This window comes from Salmo salar, chromosome 01 (assembly GCF_965601325.2).
Source record: "Salmo salar chromosome 01, fSalSal1, whole genome shotgun sequence".
Classification (NCBI taxonomy): domain Eukaryota; kingdom Metazoa; phylum Chordata; class Actinopteri; order Salmoniformes; family Salmonidae; genus Salmo; species Salmo salar.
In genome coordinates, this window is record NC_138291.1 from 81,785,402 (window position 1) to 81,805,042 (window position 19,641).

The 19,641-nt window shown below is 40.2% G+C and overlaps 1 protein-coding gene across 2 annotated transcripts; it reads right to left on the reverse strand.

Moving 5' to 3' along the window:
* Positions 1 to 111: 111 nt before the first annotated feature.
* LOC106612488 (chitin synthase chs-2) lies at positions 112 to 18,926 on the reverse strand. 2 transcript variants are annotated; one of them, XM_014213682.3, is made up of 19 exons: positions 18,777 to 18,926; positions 16,494 to 16,629; positions 12,552 to 12,737; positions 11,357 to 12,438; positions 11,026 to 11,127; positions 10,483 to 10,647; positions 10,165 to 10,312; positions 9,926 to 9,991; positions 9,541 to 9,775; positions 9,020 to 9,220; positions 8,485 to 8,769; positions 4,087 to 4,266; positions 3,189 to 3,705; positions 2,923 to 3,068; positions 2,145 to 2,488; positions 1,569 to 1,679; positions 1,259 to 1,476; positions 1,009 to 1,075; positions 112 to 800 (listed from the first exon to the last, which is right to left on the reverse strand). In XM_014213682.3, exons 1-19 carry the CDS (start codon positions 18,821 to 18,823, stop codon positions 729 to 731), a joined length of 4,308 nt encoding a protein of 1,435 aa, XP_014069157.2. In that variant the 5' UTR covers positions 18,824 to 18,926; the 3' UTR covers positions 112 to 728. The 2 variants fall into 2 exon arrangements, with proteins under 2 accessions (XP_014069157.2, XP_014069148.2); XM_014213673.3 differs by having other exon boundaries at positions 2,923 to 3,071.
* Between the last annotated feature and the right edge of the window lie 715 nt (positions 18,927 to 19,641).

The following is a 19,641-nucleotide window of genomic DNA, read 5'->3' on the forward strand; positions in this document are numbered from 1 at the left end:
ATTGTAAATGTCTTGTTCATTTTAGTAATGATACTTGAGGTGAAGTAGCTAGACATATCTTCTTATAGACGCATGCAGTGGCCATTGAATGTTATGACTCGTAATACAGTATCTGTTAAAAATATTCATTTTTTTATTTGCATTTAGCATAAGCAGTCACATTTACATCATAAACATAGCAGTATAAATACTAGTAAAATTACCTAAAATGTTTTACATTGTCTGTTGAAAATTGCAAAACCCACTTCATTAAAAAAAATTAACGTTTTTTTATCAAGAAACAGCCTATTATGGTCAGGCTTTCCTTCAGTTGGATAGGTTCAGTGCAATACATTTAGAAAGGGTCATTTTCCCTTGAAAAATGGAGGTTAGTGTATTAGAAGTATGTATGCGTTTAATGATTTTATTTATTGTCTGATCGTAATACTGTCTTGTTTCCCAGTTAGTAATTACAATCTGTCTAAATTACAATTATTTTCAATACACATCTTATCACTCATATTGTTATTCAATAGATTTTTTATTTTTTTTACTGAGGCATTGGACAACTGCTTTAATCCTAGTATACCGTTTCCTATTTCACTGCTGCAGTATCATAATAAGCTTTCCCTGCTAGGTATATCTGAATTAGGTTTAGACATAAAGGTGCAATACACTTCACAAAGTCACTCTTTTTATTGATGGAACACTTGGTTAAAAAAAAAAAGTCACCCCCAAAAAAGCCTGTTTCACAAGTCATCACTGGTGATCACAAGGCCATTGGCTATCTGGTTCTCAAGAATCAGCCCCTCCTCGTCCTCCTGCACGAACAATGGAGATAGTTAAAATGATCAACAACAAGCATTTTAGGTCTGCACAATATGTTTTCATACAAGGTCTAGGAAATAATTTATTAACCTATTAGATATATTTGCACCATAATTACACAAAGTATTCATTGTCTACTAAAGTGCATAATGATCAAGTACACTTTATCCTTCCTATTGTTTGGATTAACAGGTCACTCACCTCGTCTCTGGGAATGTAGTCTTTTTCTGTGCTTCTGTACGACACTACATGGATAAGAGTATATACTCTGAAAAGAGAAACCACACAGTATACTTTTAGTTTGAGGTTGTAATTGTATTCTATTAGTCTTTGTCTTTTATTTGTAAATGTCTGTCTTATGCATGTTTGGAAGGTGGTGTTATGTTGATATATCATGTATCAAATTATTATATATCATGTATCGTATTGTGTTTGAGAAATGTTTGCCCACCTGTGGTAAAGCATAGCCAGGAACTGCACCACTAGAAGCACAGCAAATGACAAGAGGAACATCAGACTGAGAGGCTCCACCTTCAGGTATTCTCCAGATGATGTGCCATTTGGCCAGACTTTTTCGATCTTGATACTAATCACGTCATTTCCAATGGCTTGTAAAAAGAAAGTGGCCACAATCCACAAAACGTTGACAATGAAATACAGAAACACTGCCTGTAAAACAGCAAAAATAAAATATCATTCTACAAGCCATGTCAGTAAATGAATAGTAGACGGATTTAGAATAAATTAATATAAAAGCCCACCTTGTTCCGTAGTGACTTCAGTTCCCTTGTCACTTCCTCTTTATGTGCTTTATCATCAACAATAGGTGCAAGGTATCTCTCAAGCAGTTTCTTCCAAAAGTCATGTTCTTCCTGCCAAAATACATAGGGAAACATGGTAGCTATATTTGCCCATTTGTAATATTCATAATCCCCACCTAGATGAGGGCAAACACATTGTTGCGCAACTGTCTATTCAGGTCAGGGGTGGACTCGGACCAGAAATCAGCCCTGGCATTTATAACACACCTGACGATTATTTTCCTTGATGGCCCTATTATTAGCCAGAAATTTATAATTTTGCGCTAAAAACCCAGGTTAGAGAGGCACACTGGACTAAAAATGGACCAGCCCAACTGTCATTTCAGCCAGTTCGCCCCTGATTCAGATTATAATTCAAAGGGTGGTTCTAGAGTACTGAGTCTACTTGTTGCTGAAGTCCATCCCAGGCCAAATATGTAGAGAAAACAATGCCTGGAGCTGCATTGATAAGACACCAGGCGATACAATATAACATATAAATACAATATGAATGGCATGTGGCACTCAAGCAAATACCTCAGTCAGTTTCTCCACCTGTGGGGCAATGAGGGTCTTCTCTATGGCTCTTTTCACCCTTCTCTCCAGCCTCTCCATGCGGTTGGTTTTTAGGATCCTCCTGGCGGCCTCGTTAAGGGCGTACTGCAGCTCTTCTAGCTGGCTGTCGCTCAGCACGTCCTCTGGGCCCACCTTGTCCTTCAGCTCTCCATTCACCGTGTCGGTTAGCATCATCACCAGCTCTTCACACACATCCTCCTGGTTCTTGTTCCTCAGGGAGTAGCGGATCTGCTCCTGAAGGTTCCTTTTCATGTTGGCGTAGGTCAATTTCTTCAGGAACTCTTCCTTGACAGGCTGAACCCAATCTATTTATTGAAAGCAAATTGTGTAGAGATGAGGGTGCTGTTGAGTATAATTCAACTTGCAGTTACATACTGACTTTTTGTATGTTAGAGGTTACAGCTATACTCTTTTATTGACGTGATCCTTTATCAATAATCATGTCTACAGGTTGCGCATTATTTCACAGGATGTTTCTATTGGTATTTACCTGGTATTGTATGTATGAAATCAGTGGATACTTTGATACCAGATGGTGGCTTGTGGTACTTTATTTAATGAAATGTTTTTAATTAATAGGTTATTATGATGTAACTACAATTTTACCATGTAACTTTTCAATAAATGCCTAGTCATTTCTGTGCTGTAAGAATAAGAGCTTTCAATTGAAAAGGGTGAGCAAGAAGCAGGTTAGCAAATGGATGGTAAAGATTAGACTTTCATGTACTGAAACACCTACCACTTTGAGGTAGTATTTCTCTTTCTTCCTCGGTGAAGCCACTATAAAGCGAACCATCATAAAGCATATTATCATCATCTTCATTGTCATCTTCAATGCTGGAATACGCACTCTCCTTTTTAGGAATGCTGTCAACACTGTCATCACTGCTGTGAACAAGATTATGAAAAGTTACAACAGATGTAGCACTTCATTTGATAAAAGTTTGCATTAAACAGTATAATGAGCAAGATCCTTTGGGCCTTTGTGAAATGCTTTGTACATGCCTTGTATCAGATTTTGAGTCGCTGTCTCTCTTGGCCAATTTGCTGTCTGAAGACTTTGAAAGTATGCCCTTGTTGTTTTCTCCATTCGGTGCATTATTTATCTCTTTCTTAGAGTTGGCCTGTTGTTCTTTCACCACCTGTTCGGTGACTTGCGTGTTTGGATTGACTACCTGCTGGAGTTGCTGGAGTAGCAAGTTATCGGTCTCTTGAGTAACTTGTAGTTTCATATCCCAACAGCAAAGTTTGCAGTTGCGATCACAGAGAACATTCTGGGTCATCTTTTCTTCTTTTTCCTTGTTTGTCTCTCGGGTGCCCCATGTGACAATGTGCATGTTCACCAGCGAGTAGATTGTGAGCAAGAGATAACCACTGGGGATACAGATGAAGTACATCAGACCATAGATGATCATGCTGAACTCCTGGGGATGAAGGATGGCAGTTACCAGGTACATGACAGCCATTGACACCAGGAAGAGGCCAGTTGGGGTGATAAATGTGCCCTGCATAGCCATGTCACCTGGGGAACAAATTAAATTAAATGTGACTCGTAACAGTCTGACTTGGCACCAATCAACAATAGTGATGTAAGAGTTAGTGGTAAACTACAGCTTAATCTCAGAACCCAGAACTAAATCAGTTACTTAAGCTGTCATGAGACTAAATACAGCTCAATGTCATACAGTATGTTTGGGTGAAAAGAAACTAGAACAAAGTCTACCTGTGGCATACTGATGATAGGTTAACCGACAATGTCAAAATATAGAAATAGTTATGATGATGGGACTGGCAATAACATTTTATTTATCACCAGCCCCCACCCTTTAAAAGATAAGAGGTAGCCTCTATCTTTGCATAAACAACTTGTGGTATGTAGTGAAAAGTCATTGCCAAAGCTTACCGATGATGGCGAAGAATGATGCTAACATCAGAAAGGCGTATAACACACTCATAATGGCTGCAATGATGATCTGGGCGTTTGGTTTTGCCAAAAAGCAAATAAACATGTAGAAAATAGGTGGGATGACTGCTATGATTATGGACAGGGTTCCTTCAATTTTGAACACAAACTGGAAAGCACCTAAAGAGGAAGACAGAAAAAGGGTGAATACTTCCTGGAATGGAGATCTGATCATATAAGAACAATACCATTTGAACTCATCTTAACTCATCTTCGCCACATTACTTTTATGGTTTTATTGAACCGAAGCAAAAGTCATACAGTGCTGTGAAAAGTATTTGCCCCCTTTCTAATTTTCTCTACTTTTGCATATTTTTGATACTGAATGTTATCAGATCTTCAACCAAAACCTAATATTAGATAAAGGGAACCTGAGTAAACAAATAACACAACAATGAAATACTTATTTAATTTATTTCATAAACAAAGTTATACAACACCGAATGCCCCTGTGTGATAAAGTAATTGCCCCGTTACACTCAATAACTGGTTGTGCCACCTTTAGCTGCAATGACTCCAACCAAACGCTTCCTGTGGTTGTTGATCAGTAATTTTGTCCCATGCAGAACTGTAACTCAGCGACATTTGTGAATTTTCAAGCATGAACTGCTCATTTCAAGTCCTGCCACAACATCTCAATTGGGATTAGGTCTGGACTTTGACTAGGCCATTCCAAAACTTCAAATGTGTTGCTTTTTAGCCATTTTCATATAAACTTGATTGTGTGTTTTGGATCATTGTCTTGCTGCTGCATTGTCTTCCAGCTTCAACTCACAGACGGATGACCTGACATTCTCCTGTAGAATTCTCTGATACAGAGCAGAATTCATGGTTCCTTCTATTAAGCCAACTCGTCCAGGTCCTGAGGCAGCAAAGTATTCCCAAACCATCACACTACCACCGCCATGCTTGACTGTTGATATAAGGTTCTTACTGTGGAATGCAGTTTTTGGTTTTTGCCAGGCATAATGGGACTGATGTCGTCCAAAAAGTTATACTTTTGACTCATCTGTCCATAGAACATTCTTCCAAGAGTCTTGATGATCATCATTCCAGCTGCTTTTTGGCAAACTTGAGTCAACTGTTTGGTTTGCATAACTTTGTTAATTAAATAAATAAAATTAGTATCCATTTTTTTTGTTATTTGTAAACTCAGGCACCCTTTATCTAATACTAGGTTTTGGTTAACATTCAGTCTCAAACATATGCAAAAATAGAAAAAATCAGAAAGGGGGCAAAAACTTTTTCACGGCACTGTATACTGTAACTCATGGGTTTTCAAACTTTTTTTGCCCAGGGACCCCTGACCAGGCGAACATGAGGCCCAGTGACCCGCATCATAAATTAGCAAAAAAAAGTGAATAAACTGAATAGATTTGGGAGACAGTTTCTTTATTTTGACCTCCCCACTGTTCATTGGAAGAGGAAGTGTAAAGTCTAACATAGTCTATTAGCTAGAAAGGTATCTTGGCGGCATAGAAAACATTTAGCTTTTGTAAAGCACATTTTCTGCAATTCTACAAATTATTTCACGGAGCTAAGAGAAAATGTTGCAGTTTTAAAGCTGCAATTCTATGCATTTTGCCATGGCTAATGCTGTGTTCCTCTGCTCAAGCATTACAACAATATCAATGGTCATGTGTCCTGAATGCCCGGTTTAAAACATTTCTATTCTCCCTAACTGTCTGACTGTGTTTGATTGTTAGTTCTCAAAGATGGTATTATTAAAAAAATATGTATAGTTCAATATCTTTTCTGCATGCTTTCTAATTGTTTTTGGTCATCTAAGTTAACACTGAAACTTTTTTTCCATCCCAAAATGTAATTTTCTGTATCAGTAATTAACTCCAATGACTGTAATTTCCTCCATATTAAAGGGATAGTTCGAGATTTTGGCAATGAAGCCATTTATCTACTTCCCCAGAGTTGGACGAACAGGAACAGCTAGCATGTTAACTATTCATTGCGCTAATGCTAGTTAGCACTGGCTCATGAAACTACCTCCTCATGAAACTAACTTCCTTGATGCTGGACGCAGACGTAAAAATGATATCAAGGTGATATTGTGTTGCAGCTAGCGATATTCATAAAAAAATGTCAGTACCTCCGCGGACCCCAGTTTGAAAACCCCTGCTTTAACTGATGGGTAGACATACTTTATGGTTATACCTTTAGCCCTGTGCCCTAAAATGTTAAAGTCATATGTAATCTCATCCACCCAGTCAGTCAACGCTCTGCCTGAAGTTGAGCTTTTGAATATAGTCACAATTAGAAATACTTAACTTTACTTAATTATTTAGAGTGTAAGATGTTGGGGGGTGTTAAGCTGACATATGGATTGTTTTAAGATGGTCATACTATGGATAATTTAAATATTGATTTTGGCCTTTACTACTAAAGCCCATAGAAACGCATTGAATAACACATTCATAAATGTTTGTGAGAGTGTCCCTTTCCATAGAGCGGTTATAATATACTGCTCAAAAAAATAAAGGGAACACTTAAACAACACATCCTAGATCTGAATGAAAGAAATAATCTTATTAAATACTTTTTTCTTTACATAGTTGAATGGGCTGACAACAAAATCACACAAAAATAATCAATGGAAATCCAATTATCAACCCATGGAGGTCTGGATTTGGAGTCACACTCAAAATTAAAGTGGAAAACCACACTACAGGCTGATCCAACTTTGATGTAATGTCCTTAAAACAAGTCAAAATGAGGCTCAGTAGTGTGTGTGGCCTCCACATGCCTGTTTGACCTCCCTACAACGCCTGGGCATGCTCCTGATGAGGTGGCGGATGGTCTCCTGAGGGATCTCCTCCCAGACCTGGACTAAAGCATCCGCCAACTCCTGGACAGTTTGTGGTGCAACGTGGCGTTGGTGGATGGAGCAAGACATGATGTCCCAGATGTGCTCAATTGGATTCAGGTCTGGGGAACGGGTGGGCCAGTCCAGAGCATCAATGCCGTCCTCTTGCAGGAACTGCTGACACACTCCAGCCACATGAGGTCTAGCATTGTCTTGCATTAGGAGGAACCCAGGGCCAACCGCACCAGCATATGGTCTCACAAGGGGTCTGAGGATCTCATCTCGGTACCTAATGGCAGTCAGGCTACCTCTGGCGAGCACATGGAGGGCTGTGCGGCCCCCCAAAGAAATGCCACCCCACACCATGACTGACCCACCGCCAAACCGGTCATGCTGGAGGATGTTGCAGGCAGCAGAACGTCCTCCACGGCGTCTCCAGACTCTGTCACGTCTGTCACGTGCTCAGTGTGAACCTGCTTTCATCTGTGAAGAGCACAGGGCGCCAGTGGCGAATTTGCCAATCTTGGTGTTCTCTGGCAAATGCCAAACGTCCTGCACGGTGTTGGGCTGTAAGCACAACCCCCACCTGTGGACGTCGGGCCCTCATACCACCCTCATGGAGTCTGTTTCTGACCGTTTGAGCAGACACATGCACATTTGTGGCCTGCGGAGGTCATTTTGCAGGGCTATGGCAGTGCTTCTCCTGCTCCTCCTTGCACAAAGGCGGAGGTAGCGGTCCTGCTGCTGGGTTGTTTCCCTCCTACGGCCTCCTCCATGTCTCCTGATGTACTGGCCTGTCTCCTGGTAGCACCTCCATGCTCTGGACACTACACTGACAGACACAGCAAACCGTTCTTGCCACAGCTCGCATTGATGTGCCATCCTGGATGAGCTGCACTACCTGAGCCACTTGTGTGGGTTGTAGACTCCGTCTCATGCTACCACTAGAGTGAAAGCACCGCCAGCATTCAAAAGTGACCAAAACATCAGCCAGGAAGCATAGGAACTGAGAAGTGGTCTGTGGTCCCCACCTGCAGAACCACTCCTTTATTGGGGGTGTCTTGCTAATTGCCTATAATTTCCACCTGTTGTCTATTCCATTTGCACAACAGCATGTGAAATTTATTGTCAATCAGTGTTGCTTCCTAAGTGGACAGTTTGATTTCAAAGAAGTGTGATTGACTTGGAGTTACATTGTGTTGTTTAAGTGTTCCCTTTATTTTTTTGAGCAGTGTAGTTTCTAGGTCAAACCGCAGGTGCGGAAGTGCGACACTGGCGGATGCGGTGGATTTAGACACATTCAATGCAAAAAAACAGATATCTCTAGTTTAAGCTGACAGATTTTGACGGGTATTTTTTTGTTATGTAATTTAGATTGACGCACCAGTTTTTAAGGGAATAAGTGGTACATCTACTTTAACCAGAGCTCTAGTTATTCTAAGTCATACAGTATAATCGCTATTCACACACATAAAATTCCAAGAAATAACCGAACAGTACAGTGTGAGATTGGTGCCCACCTGCTATCATCAGAGAAACGGAGGCAGGGCCAAGAATGGAGGAGCTGACAGTGAATATCTGGTAGAAGATGTAGAGCCTGGAGATAGAAGAGTTCCTCTTGACTGTCTCATTGCCGCTGTGCAGAAGGTCCAGGGTGTTGGCTAGAGTAGAGGGCCCCCAGCGACGCCTCTGGTTATAGAACTCTTTGAACTCCTGAGGGGAATTGGTGTAGGCATCTGACGCAGCATTGTACTCCACTCTCCAGCCCTGCTGGAGGAGCAGGGTGCACAGCCAGCGGTCCTCACCTGGCCAGTGGGAAGAGGGAAGATTCATGAAAGTCAATGTACGAATCAGGTCCTAGGACAGGTGCGCACCATAATGATTATCTCTAGGGAACACTTAATCAGCTTGCAAATATGTATGGCACCCTTGGTCGACTGAAGCCAACAGAGATAGCTCAAGGAACTGTGATAATAATACTTTCTATGAACCACCTGTGTAAAGGCTGATATCGACAATCAAGTGTTGTTGATGAGAGAATAAGAAAGTAGTCACCTTGATCATATTGAACGTACTCAGAGGCTCTAGTTGCAGTGGTGGTATATCTCTTGAGCACATTGTCATCCATCAGAGCTGATCCCCTGAACAAGCTGAAGCATCCAGGACTGCAGAGGACTGAACCAAAAACGTGCTCAGCTGTTTTCTGGAGCCAGTGACCAACAGCGTACTCAAATTTCTGATACCACACCATTGGACCTACAATAGAATGCAATGCACGTTAAATCTTTTGTCTTGCCCATTCACCCTCTAAATGACACACATACACAATCCATGCCACAATTGTCTCAAGGCTTTAAAAAATCCTTCTTCTACCTGTCTCTTCCTTTTCATCTACAGTGATTGAAGTGGATTTAACAAGTGACATCAATAAGGGATCATAGCTTTCACCTGGATTCACCTGGTCAGTCTGTGTCATGGAAGAGCAGGTGTTCCTAATGTTTTGTACACTCAGTGTATATGCTAGACATAGCAATGTCTGAGTGGACCACCTAAATATTTAGTAAAGCTTTACTCACCCATTCCTGTTGGATGGATTCTTCCGCATGCAGCACCCACATTGCCGTACTTCCGAAGTCGATCCACCAGTAAGATCAGAGCTGCGGGGTGGAAGTCTGTATCCCCATCCAGAGCCATGATGTAGGTATTGTCATCAGATATGTGTTTTCTCTTACTGTCATTGTCATGCTGTGGCAACAGGAAACTCTCCCCATCCAATGATATTAGACTGGCACGGCAAGGATTATTCTGTCTCTATACAAGACACACAACAAATATCATACACATTAATTTAGGAAAACCATGGAAACCATGGCTGTCTACTGATTTATCATATTTACAGATCACCTGTATTGCAGGGATAAAGGCAATAACATGGACATTTGCATTAAATGTATTACATACCGTTATCTTTTGAGGATTCTTGACAATGTATCCTTTCCACCCAAGCAGATAGTACAGGTACATGATCTGAAAGACATGTCAGATGCAAACCTATAACCATTTCATTTTCCTGAAGTGTTTCCATTCTAAAATCAGAAAGCAATTACAAGATATACATATATTCTGCAAGAAATGTAATTAAAGTATGTTAACATACAGGAATATTGAAAATATTTAATACTGAAAATCATCCCACCAACCTGTGACCATCTCTTCTTGTTTCGGATCAGCTGTTTATCTTTCAGATGGAAATACAGCATGTTTCCCTCTGGCATCACAAACATTAATCGGCCACCATAGGGAGTCTCAATAATTGACACATCATCAGGCTCCTTATTGGTGAATACCCTGAAATACACAAACATTCAAGATTCATTATAATACAGTTTGCAGTCTTTGGATTAATAGAATTGTCAGTTGTAGTGAATGCATCATTACAAGTGCTTGTGCTCATTAATTGACACTATTGGTTCTGTTATATGGAACAAAGAGCAAAGAAAAACAAAATGTCCACTTACCTGTATACCTCTATGACCACATGAATGAGATCGGTCACATATTCGTTGACAAACTTTTTGCCTGTCTCCTTTTCTATCATGAATGCGTCATCAACAAATATGTGGCATTCAAAGTCAAAAACATCTTTATGTTCCTCTTTTGGTTCACCTCTGTACCGGTCCAACCTGAAACCATCAAGACATATATGATTACATAAAGTCAGATTTTTCTGCTTAACATTATGATCACCTCCTTATTATTCGTTCTATTGTACGGAGTCTTTTGGCTCCGAACAACTAATATGCAACGCATTTTACACAATGTTTGTGATACAAATTATATCTTGTGATACAACAGAGAGTTTGTCTGTACAAACATGTTTACACAAAAATTTTATGGTGTCACAACAACTCTTGTGTACTTATTTTTGTTCAGAACAACTCTCTGTTGTATCACAACCGTTTGTGCCAAATGTGTTTGTGCCAAAAGGCTTCATGAGTTATACAACTTGAGTGTGTACGGGGCCATTGTTTTGTGTTGTATACAAGAGGCCTCTGCTTTACCTGAACATGGATGTCAGGATCTTCAACATCTCATCATAGGTCTCATGCCACATTGTTGCACAGAGGTAAATGACACAATTCTCCACGTCATCAACAACACTACTGTAGAATGAAAAACATTGGGAAAGTGTGAGAACTTGTTTGGATGGATGGGGAGAGAGAACTCTTTCTAATCATGTGAGTATATTTCAGCACAATACCACTGAGTCTCTGTGTTATATAGTGCACTGTCGGTAAAACTAAACAATAAGTGAACAAATGTCTATTTGCACTGCTGTAATGTGAAGTATTGGACCACATGGACTTAATCAATTAAATAGCAGAATCTTGCCTCTCTTGGTTCCTCGTTCGTACAACCTTCATCTTGGTGTTCAGAAGCAGAGACAGGTCGATGAAGGCAGACTCGTATAAGCGTCGCACAAACAGCTCAGTTGTCCGCTCGATCCTCTGGACCCTGAAGTTCCACACGTAGTAGGTGCATGTGATGAGCCCGAGCCACATGCAAATCCCCTCCAGCGCAAGTAGGGAGAAAGGCCAGGTCCAGTAATAGCTGCTCAAAGAAGTCCTGCAGATGCTCTTGGTGATCTCCAGCATCACAACTGTGCTAGTGTTCTTTGTGCTTAGTTCAACGAGGCTCGAGCAAAAGTCTATGATAGAAGTTGTGTCGGCCCCAGCTAGGTCTTCAGATTGCGTTAGGAAAAGGATCATGCCGAGGATAAGAACGGCAGGCCCAGTGAAGCAGACAGGGAAGGCGAAGCTCATTCGCACAGAGTGGATCTTACAAGCCACCACCCCAAACCAATGGCATGCAGCAGAGAAAAAGGCTTGGAGGAAAAGGACAATAAGACCAATATCAAGTGTCTCTCTATGCCTTGCAATTGTATTTTCATCGTCATCGGCCTTAGGAGTGAAATCAAAATCTGACCATACAATGTTTTCCTGTATCAACACGTGGTAGATGAGGTACACAGCAGCAATGACTACTATCCTTAAGATGCTGGATATCACAAACACAAAGTCTCTGAAGGTGTCCAACTCAGTCAGCATTTCTTGCATGTTGTTGCTCGCCTGCACTGGGTTTTCCCACCAGGTCAGAGAAACCAAAAAGGATGCAAAAACTGCAATGCCAACATACCAATAACAGTCATCTTCCTGGCCTGATACAAAAGAGGATACCCGAACGTAATAGTCTGCCCCAAGGAGAAAGTAGCCAGTCAGGACAAGCATAAGAGAACAAATGGGGAAGATGATCTTCCAGTTCTCTCTCTGCAGGCGAAATGCTATCTGTAGGACAGAGGAAAGCATGCAGACTCCCCCAGAGATGAACAGGTTTGTGAGTACATCAAACTGGGGCATCACTACCAGCACCAGGATGGAGGTCCCAAGAGACACCAGGCATTCAATGCCACACACCTGAAAGATATAGATTTCAATTTGTATTGACAGCAAGCAATTCAAGGAGCAATTAAGAGTTACAAAGATCACAAAGGAGTCAAATTGTATAGTATTTCACAGTGTCAACTTACAATTCCCATAGTTCTCATGTTTGGCGGAACAAAGTTCTTGAAAGCGCATTTCCACAGTGACTTGAGGAACACGAGCAGGTTGGGCACCACCAAAGAGCACACCAGCATGAGCACGTAGTATTGTCTTTCCTTGGGAGTCCTAGTTGATGTGGGGCTTGAGAGTGTGGATAGAACGAGCAGAGAGCCCTGCAGATTGGATGTAAAGACAACTGACATCAGACTTCTTATATTATAAAATCAAAGGTGACTGAATTAATTAATTTAGACACTGATCTACACAGGGTTGTGTAATAGCTGATTACATGTAATCAGTTACATGTAATCAGATTTGTTTTTAAATAACACTGGAATCCATTATGTTACTATCAAAAATATTGTAATCAGATTACATATACTTTTTAAAAACTAGATGATTACTTCTTGGATTACTTTTAAATACAGAAAGGACATAGGCAAAAATACATTATGACACCTTTCTGTTTTCTCAATGACATTAAATTCAGCACTGAAACAAGGCTCAAGTTTAAGTTTGTTCCATCTGAGTGAGTCTAACCACAAGTCAGAGACCACTATGATGACACATCAAATGTGTTTGATGGGCTCTATTTGTCTTCTTCTAACGCCTCTTAAGGGGAAAGTAATCCAAAAGTAAATGAATGTAATCAGATTACGTTACTGAGTTTGGGTAATCCAAAAGTTATATTACTGATTACAATTTTGGACAGGTAACTAGTAACTGTAAAGGATTACATTTAGAAAGTGACTTACTCAACCCTGAAATTACATAGTGAGTGTGAACATTTCCTTCATAGTATTTTGACTTCACAATGAGAATGTGTGCAGTGTACATGTTAGAGAGAAAAACAGATAGGAGAGTACAAAGTGTCTAGGGTACAGTCATGTCATAAATTCTCTTGCTCCACACGTGCCCATGGAGATGGCAATACCAGCTGAGACGGTAAGGGGAAACGTACAAGAGGCTTTAATAAGTATCACTTCTGTCAATGGAAACATTGTTAATTTAGTTAGAAAAAATAAATTGCTCAGTCTTTGTCATGCATGGCCTAAAGTATCACATAAATAATATATGTGGATATAGATCAGTGGAGGCTGCTGAGGGGAGAACGGCTCATAATAACGGCGGGAACGAAGCGAATGAATGGCATCAAACCATGTGTTTGATGTATTTGATATCATTCAACTTATTCCGTTCCAGCCATCACCACAAGCCCGTCCTCCCCAATTAAGATGCCACCAACCTTCTATGATATAGACATATATTTATATAAACCCTCTCATTAAAGACAGTCATGAGTTTTGTCTCATATAGAACCCATACCACTTCCCTTGTAAATTATGAATCACTGCTGATGTGGGTAAGGGAACGGTGGGCCCAGTGAAGCAGACAGGGAAGGCGAAGCTCATTCGCATAGAGTGGATCTTACAAGCCACCACCCCAAACCAATGGCATGCAGCAGAGAAAAAGGCTTGGAGGAAAAGGACAATAAGACCAATATCAAGTGTCTCTCTATGCCTTGCAATTGAATTTTCATCTTTATCGGCCTTAGGAGTGAAATCAAAATCTGACTATACAATGTTTTCCTGTATCAACACGTGGTAGATGAGGTACACAGCAGCAATGACTACTATCCTTAAGAGGCTGGATATCACAAACACAAAGTCTCTGAAGGTGTCCAACTCAGTCAGCATTTCTTGCATGTTGTTGCTCGCCTGCACTGGGTTTTCCCACCAGGTCAGAGAAACCGAAAAGGATGCAAAAACTGCAATGCCAACATACCAATAACAGACTTTTTCCACATTTTGTTACATTACAGCCTTATTCTAAAATTTATGACATTTTTTTTCTTCCCTAATCAATCTACACACAATACCTGTCACGCTCTGACCTAGGAGAGCTGTGTTTTCTCTGTATAGTTAGGTCAGGGTGTGATAGGTGGGTGGGCATTCTATGTTTTGTTTTCTATGTTTTGGCCGGGTATGGTTTCCAATCAGAGGCAGCTGTCTATCGTTGTCTCTGATTGGAAGCCATACTTAGGCAGCCTGTTTTTCCCTTTGTTTTGTGGGATCTTTATTTTCTACTGCTTGTTAAGCCAGAAGAAGTTACGGTCGTATTCATTGTTTGTTCCTTTTGTTTGTAGTGTTCTGAGGTAAATAAATACTACGATGAACACTTACCTCGCTGCGCTTTGGTCCACTCCTTTTGACGATCGTGACAATACCCCATAATGACATAGCAAAAACAGGTTTTTAGAAATGTTTGCTAATTTATAAAAATGTTAAAAAAAAGAAATATTACATTTACATAAGTATTCAGACCATTTACTCAGTACTTTATTGAAGCACCTACGGCAGTGATTACAGCATCAAGTCTTCTTGGGTATGACGCTACAACTTGGCACACCTGTATTTGGGGAGTTTCTCACATTCTTCTCTGCAGATCCTCTCAAGTTCTGTCAGGTTGGATGAAGAATGTTGCTGCACAGTTATTTTCAGGTCTCTCCAGAGATGTTCGATCAAGTTCTATTCCAGGCTCTGGATGGGCCACTCAAGGATATTCGGTACAAAGACTTGTACCGAAGCCACTCCTATTTTGTCTTAGCTGTGTGCTGAGGGTCGTTGTCCTGTTGGAAGGTGAATCTTCGCCCCAGTCTGAGTTCCTGAGTGCTCTGGAGCAGGTTTTCATCAAGGATCTCACTGTACTCTGCTCCGGTCATCTTTCCCTCAATTCTGACTAGTCTCACAGTTCCTGCCACTGAAAAACATCCCCATAGCATGACGCTGCCACCACCATGCTTCACCGTAGGGATGGTGCCAAGTTCCCTCCTGATGTGACGCTTGGCATTCAGGCCAAAGAGTTCAGTCTTATTTTCATCAGACCAAAGAATCTTGTTTCTCATGGTCTGAGAGCCTTTAGGTGCCTTTTGGCAAACTCCAAGCAGGCTGTCATGTGCTTTTTGCTGAGGAGTGGCTTCTGTCTGGCCACTCTACCATAAACGCCTGATTGTGCTGCAGAGATGGTTGTCCTTCTGGAAGGTTCTCCCATCTCCACAGAGGAACTCTAGAGCTTTGTCAGAGTAACCATTGGGTTCTTGGTCACCTCTCTGACAAATTAAGTTGTAGAAACATCTCAAGGATTATCAATGGAAACAGGATGCACCTGAGCTCAATTTTGAGTCTCGTAGCAAAGGGTCTGAATACTTTTGTAAATATTTCTTTTTCTTTTTTTTGTTGCAAAAATGTAGATAAAACTGTTTTCGCTTTGCCATTATGGGGTATTGTGTGTAGATTGCTAAGAAAAAAATATATATTTAATCCATTTTAGAATAAGGCTGTAACGTAACAAAATGTGGAAGAAGTCAAGGGGTCTGAATATTTTCCTGAAGGCACTGTATCTGATACTGTATGGATTTGATATACATTAAAGGGATAGTTTACCCAAATCACACAATTACATATTGGTTTCCTTACCCTGTAAGCAGTCTATGTAAGCAGTCTATGGACAAGGTAGATGTCTGACAGCAATCTATGATTTGTTTTAATTTCCCTGCCACTGTTCCACATGCTAACATTTTAGCATTTGTGGCACAAATCCCATTAAATCATTCAAGTCATGGGACCAATATTTGGACATGATGTGCGAAAAAATGCTAATATCTGTCCCATTACTTAAATGGGATTTCTGCCGGAAATGCTAAAATGTTAGCATATGGTGCAAGGGAAACTAAACCAAATCATGTATTGCTGTCATACCTTGTCCATAGACTGATTACAGGATAAGGAAACCAATGTGTTCTTCTGTAATTTGGGTGAACTATTCCTTTAAAATATGATTATAAGATGACATCACAGAAGGTATTATGCTTGAATGTGTTGATCTAGTAGTTGCCAGGTTCAGGGTGCTGGTCCCTAATTGTGGCTCACCTTGCTGATGACAGCACTGGACAGGACCATTATCCCCACGAACCCTGCCACCAGGTGCTGGAACAACTCAAAGCATCTTCTCTTCTCCTCTTTCTCAGCACCAATGGGATTCAACTGGAATGGATCCCAGGTGTCCCTGTGACAGTATCGAAAACAATTTCAAACATTTAGTTAAAACAGTTTTACTGATTCATAAACCATCCTTAAAACGTGAACTTCCAGTCTTTATAAACCCCCTATAAACTTTTACTTTAATATCTAACTTGAAGATATGTTATATCGAAGGAAGTCCAGTGGCACAAGTGAGTCACAAGTGGCATCAAACAACATCCATTTTCAAGTGTGTGGCAGGCAAAGGTGACAGTATATTAGGCACTATTGAATCATTGGAAATGGGACTGTTGATGGGGTACAGTGGATACTGACAACTTCATAGCCCAGTCTACATATATCTAATGAGCTTTGGCTTTGAAACATCCAATACATACCCAACCCAATTGTGACCAGCCGTACAAGTTGAATCACCCTAATAAAGATAAGACCGTTATCCATTATATTAACCTTATGTAAACTATTGCTTATACAAGCTTTGTGGGTTAAGTGTCATCTCTACCAGGCTTACTGAAAGAAACTGATTTGAAGAGGGAACCAAACGTTGATAATCTTGTCTCAAATAATTAATCTGAATAGACAGTTGATTATGGTCTAGCTCAGTGGTTCTCAACCTGGCCACCTATAAAATAGGCCTGATCACAAGCCTTACACCTATATTTGTAGGCTATTATTCACCCTAAAACATGAATGTATTGCAATGCATCTGTCATGCTCGTTCGAATGAGTCTCAAAACACTTATTGTAAGCATAATGTAGTAATGAATAATACATTGTCAGATGTCTTTGTTTTTTCATTCCTATTGATAGGCTTATCAGAACAAAAGGTCATAAGAAGCATTTGGGAAGGAATTAAACTTTGCTTCCTTCCCACTGGGCAAAAACTGGTTCCACGTCATTTCAACAACAAAAACAACAATAAATGTGATGAGGTTGAATCAACATGGAACATGGATTTGCAAAAGGTCATCAGCGTAAGCGATCTTTGTCTGTTTTTCACCCAACTTGCAACCTAAATCCAATGACATGGTGAAATTTGTTGTGGATTTCAAATTGAATTCACGCGAGTTGACAACTCAACCAAACGTAAATGAAAACTAGTGGGTTTTAATGTACACTGAGTGCACAAAACATTAGGAACACCTTCCTAACATTGAGTTACACCCTCGTTTTCCCTCAGAACAGCCCCAATTCATCGGGACATGGACTCTACAATGTGTCAAAAGTGTTCCACAAGGATCCTGGACCATGTTGACTCCAATGCTTATCACAGTTGTGTCAGGTTGGCTGGATGTCCTTTGGTTGGTAGACCACTCTTGATACACACAGCTGTTGGTCGTGAAAAACCCAGCAGCATTGCAGTTCTTGACACACTCAAACCAGTACGCCTGGCACCTACTACCAAACCCCGTTCAAAGGCACTTAAATATTTTGTCTTGCCCATTCACCCTCTGAATGGCACACACACAATCCATGTCTCAAGGCTTAAAATTCCTTCTTTAACCCATCTCCTCCCCTTCATCTACACTGATTGAAGTGGATTTGTTTCCTATGCATAGTCACTTCGCCCCCACCTACATGTACAGATTACCTCAACTAGCCTGTACCCCTGCACACTGACTCGGTACCGGTGCCCCCTGTATATAGCCTCGTTAATGTTATTGTGTTACTTTTTATTTTAGCCTACTTGGTAAATATTTTCTTATTCTTGAACTGCACTGTTGGTTAAGGGCTTGTAAGTAAGCATTTCACGGTAAAGTCTACACTTGTTGTATTCGGCGCATGTGGCAAATAAAGTTTGATTTGATTTAACAAATGACATCAATAAGGGATCATAGTTTTCACCTGGATTCACCTGTTCAGTCTGTGTCATGTTCCTAATGTTTTGCAAACTCAGTGTATATCTTCAAAACAAAATGCTCATTACCCTCCAAATAATGGTAAATTATATCTGTCATTGTACATGGTATAGTTGTATCATGATATAGTTGTATTACCTCTATTTAGTATGATTTCAGTATAGGTAGAATATTTTCAATTTATGGAATAATTTCATTTTTTTCTACAGAGCTAATTATTTTCAGGATCAGGCCCTGTGAATCCTAACAGTTTTGCCTGAAATTATTCCCACATTCCATCTGAATGTATTTATTTTAGATGACTAAAACTTACCTGTGCCTCCCTTCCCTTTTCCGCCCTCTGAATTTGAGCTCCTCCATGTTTCACCGTCCTTAGTGGTAGAGCTTAGTAGTCCTTAGTAGCAGTTCATTTACTGAGGCACTAAGTACGTTTACTTTAATCAACTACCACTGTCTGCAACGCCTCGCCACTCCCTCGTTTACTACTCATTAACCATAAAGAGGTACAAGGATCATACGTAAGACACTTTAACATCTTTATTATTGCTCACAGAAATTAATGAAACAAGAAATGTGGCATTATGAGGTGTCTTTTTGTTTGCCTTTATGACAGTGTACATGTGAAAGGTTGATTTACATGTTGTATGTACAAAATTAACCACCTCAAACATTCACATGTCTTCAGTGGGGCAATTTCTTTACCAAGATGAGTTACATAGCAACAATGTTTTGAGAACATGTTTGATATTCTAGTTATATTGTTACAGAGCATAAATTAACAGTGATTCAGTGCAAGGTCATAGTATGATGAAGGACCTCATAGATGAAAATCCACCACTCACACAATCTTAAACACTTTTAGATGTGATTTTTCTTTCAGGCCTTCTTTAACTATGGTTTTGTTGGATTACAAATTATGAATTTGTTCGAAATATCCCTTAGTATATGTAGATCCTCCGTTTGTACTTGTAGCCTATGTGTACAAAAATAAGATATACAAATCTCCACTGCATGAGGAGCCAAGTTTTTCCAACGACTTAAGAGAGAGTTCAGAGGGGTTATTTCCTTGTTAATGTGTACAGTAATCAATTAGAAATATATATTATATATATATATATATATATATATATATATATATATATACACTGCTCAAAAAAATAAAGGGAACACTTAAACAA

Coding starts and splice junctions, on each gene's coding strand:
- LOC106612488 (XM_014213673.3), bottom strand. CDS start 18,823: ATGGAGGAGCTCAAATTCAGAGGGCGGAAAAGGGAAGGGAGGCACAG. Junction 16,630..18,776: donor AAAAGGGAAGGGAGGCACAG/GTAAGTTTTAGT, acceptor ATACTGTCACAG/GGACACCTGGGATCCATTCC. Junction 11,128..11,356: donor CGAACGAGGAACCAAGAGAG/GCAAGATTCTGC, acceptor TTCATTCTACAG/TAGTGTTGTTGATGACGTGG.